Genomic DNA, 2,500 nt, shown 5'->3' with positions numbered 1-2,500 from the left:
CCTGCTAGGACTCTACTACATACTGCTATGTCCTGCACACCCTACTATATCCTGCTAAGCACCCTACACGTCCTGCTACACCCTACTACGTCCTGCTACATCCTACTACGTCCTTCTACACCCTACTACGTCCTGCTACACTCTACTACGTCCTGCTACACCCTACTACGTCCTGCTACACCCTACTACATACTGCGATGTCCTACACCCTACTACATCCTGCTACACCCTACTACGCCCTGCTACACTCTACTACGTCCTTGCTACACTCTACTACGCCCCACACCCTACTACGTCTGCTACACCCTACTACGCCCTGCTACACTCTACTACGCCCTGCTACACCCTACTACGTCCTATTACGCCCATGCTGCTGTCTTACTACATCCTGCTACACTCTACTACATCCTACTACACCCTACTACGTCCTGCTAAAACTCTACTACGTCCTGCTACACCCTACTACGTCCTGTTAATTTACCACGCCTTGCTACACCCTACTACGTCCTGCTACACTCTACTACATACTGCTACACTCTACGATGTCCTGCTACACTCTACGACGTCCTGCTACACTCTACGACGTCCTGTTACACCCTACGACGTCCTGTTACACCCTACTACGTCCTATTACACTCTACTACGTCCTACTACACCCTACTACGTCCTACTACACTCTACTACATCTTGCTACACTCGACTACGTCCTGCTACACCCTACTATGCACTGCTATGTCCTGCTACACTGTACTACATCCTGCTACACTCTACTACATCCTACTACACTCTACTACATCCTGCTACACTCTACTACATCCTGCTACACTCTACTACGTCCTGCTACACCCTACTACGTCCTGCAGTGCTCTGCTACACCCTACTATGCACTGCTATGTCCTGCTACACTGTACTACGTCCTGCTACATCCTGCTACACTCTACTACGTCCTACTACACTCTACTACGTCCTGCAGTGCCCTGCTACACCCTACTATGCACTGCTATGTCCTGCTACACTGTACTACATCCTACTACACTCTACTACATCCTGCTACACTCTACTACGTCCTGCAGTGCCCTGCTACACCCTACTCTGCACTGCTATGTCCTGCTACACTGTACTACATCCTGCTACACTCTACTACACTCTACTACATCCTACTACACTCTACTACGTCCTGCTACACTCTACTACATCCTACTACACTCTACTACATCCTGCAGTGCCCTGCTACACCCTACTATACACTGCTATGTCCTGCTACACTCTACTACGTCCTGCTAGACTCTACTACATACTGCTATGTCCTGCTACACCCTACTATATCCTGCTACACCCTACTACGTCCTGCTACACCCTACTACGTCCTGCTACACTCTACTACGTCCTGCTACACCCTACTACATACTGCGATGTCCTGCTACACCCTACTACGTCCTGCTACACTCTACTACGTTCTGCTACACCCTACTACGTCCTGCTACACCCTACTACATACTGCTATGTCCTGCTACACCCTACTACGTCCTGCTACATCCTGCTACACTCTACTACGTCCTGCAGTGCCCTACTATGCCTTGCTACACCCTACTACGTCCTGTGACGCCCTGCTATACCCTGGTACACCATGAACTACTACAACTACTATTTCTAGTCATAGTTCCATTATCTTTATTGTGACTATCATTGCCACTGTTCATCACACCTCCTACCAAGAGCTTGGGTCTGTCCCGTCAGACACCTCCTACCAAGAGCCTGGGTCTGTCCCGTCAGACACCTCCTACCAAGAGCCTGGGTCTGTCCCGTCAGACACCTCCTACCAAGAGCCTGGGTCTGTCCCACCTCCTACCAAGAGCCTGGGTCTGTCCCGTCAGACACCTCCTACCAAGAGCCTGGGTCTGTCCCGTCAGACACCTCCTACCAAGAGCCTGGGTCTGTCCCACCTCCTACCAAGAGCCTGGGTCTGTCCCGTCAGACACCTCCTACCAAGAGCCTGGGTCTGTCCCACCTCCTACCAAGAGCCTGGGTCTGTCCCGTCAGACACCTCCTACCAAGAGCCTGGGTCTGTCCCACCTCCTACCAAGAGCCTGGGTCTGTCCCGTCAGACACCTCCTACCAAGAGTCTGGGTCTGTCCCACCTCCTACCAAGAGCCTGGGTCTGTCCCGTTAGACACCTCCTACCAAGAGCCTGGGTCTGTCCCACCTCCTACCAAGAGCCTGGGTCTGGTTTTTTTTCCCTGAGAGGGAGGTTTTCCTTGCCATTGTCACACACCTACTCTATCTGTAAAGTGTCTTTAGATAGACAGACAGAGAGACAGATAGACAGACAGATAGAGAGACAGACAGTCTCACCTGCCCAGGTTGTCGTTGTCAGGGGAAACCAGGAACATGATGTTTCTCAGAGTGTGATGAGGGTGAAGCTTCTCGCTGTCCACATGCTGAAACCACAGAGATAGAGAGACAGGGAGAGAGAGAGAGAGAGAGAGAACTTCTTTCAACT

At 51.3% G+C, this 2,500-nt stretch overlaps 1 protein-coding gene across 1 annotated transcript in view; it reads right to left on the bottom strand.

The window, feature by feature from the left end:
• atg14 (autophagy related 14) overlaps positions 1–2,500 on the bottom strand; it is a 23,737-nt gene that overhangs the window by 6,279 nt on the left and 14,958 nt on the right. Inside the window, 1 exon segment of the mRNA XM_028566193.1 lies at positions 2,353–2,438. Coding sequence (XP_028421994.1) covers positions 2,353–2,438 — 86 coding nt within the window.

The sequence above is a fragment of the Perca flavescens genome, chromosome 20 (assembly GCF_004354835.1).
Source record: "Perca flavescens isolate YP-PL-M2 chromosome 20, PFLA_1.0, whole genome shotgun sequence".
Lineage (NCBI taxonomy): Eukaryota > Metazoa > Chordata > Actinopteri > Perciformes > Percidae > Perca > Perca flavescens.
This window is presented reverse-complemented; position numbering and strand designations above follow the sequence as displayed.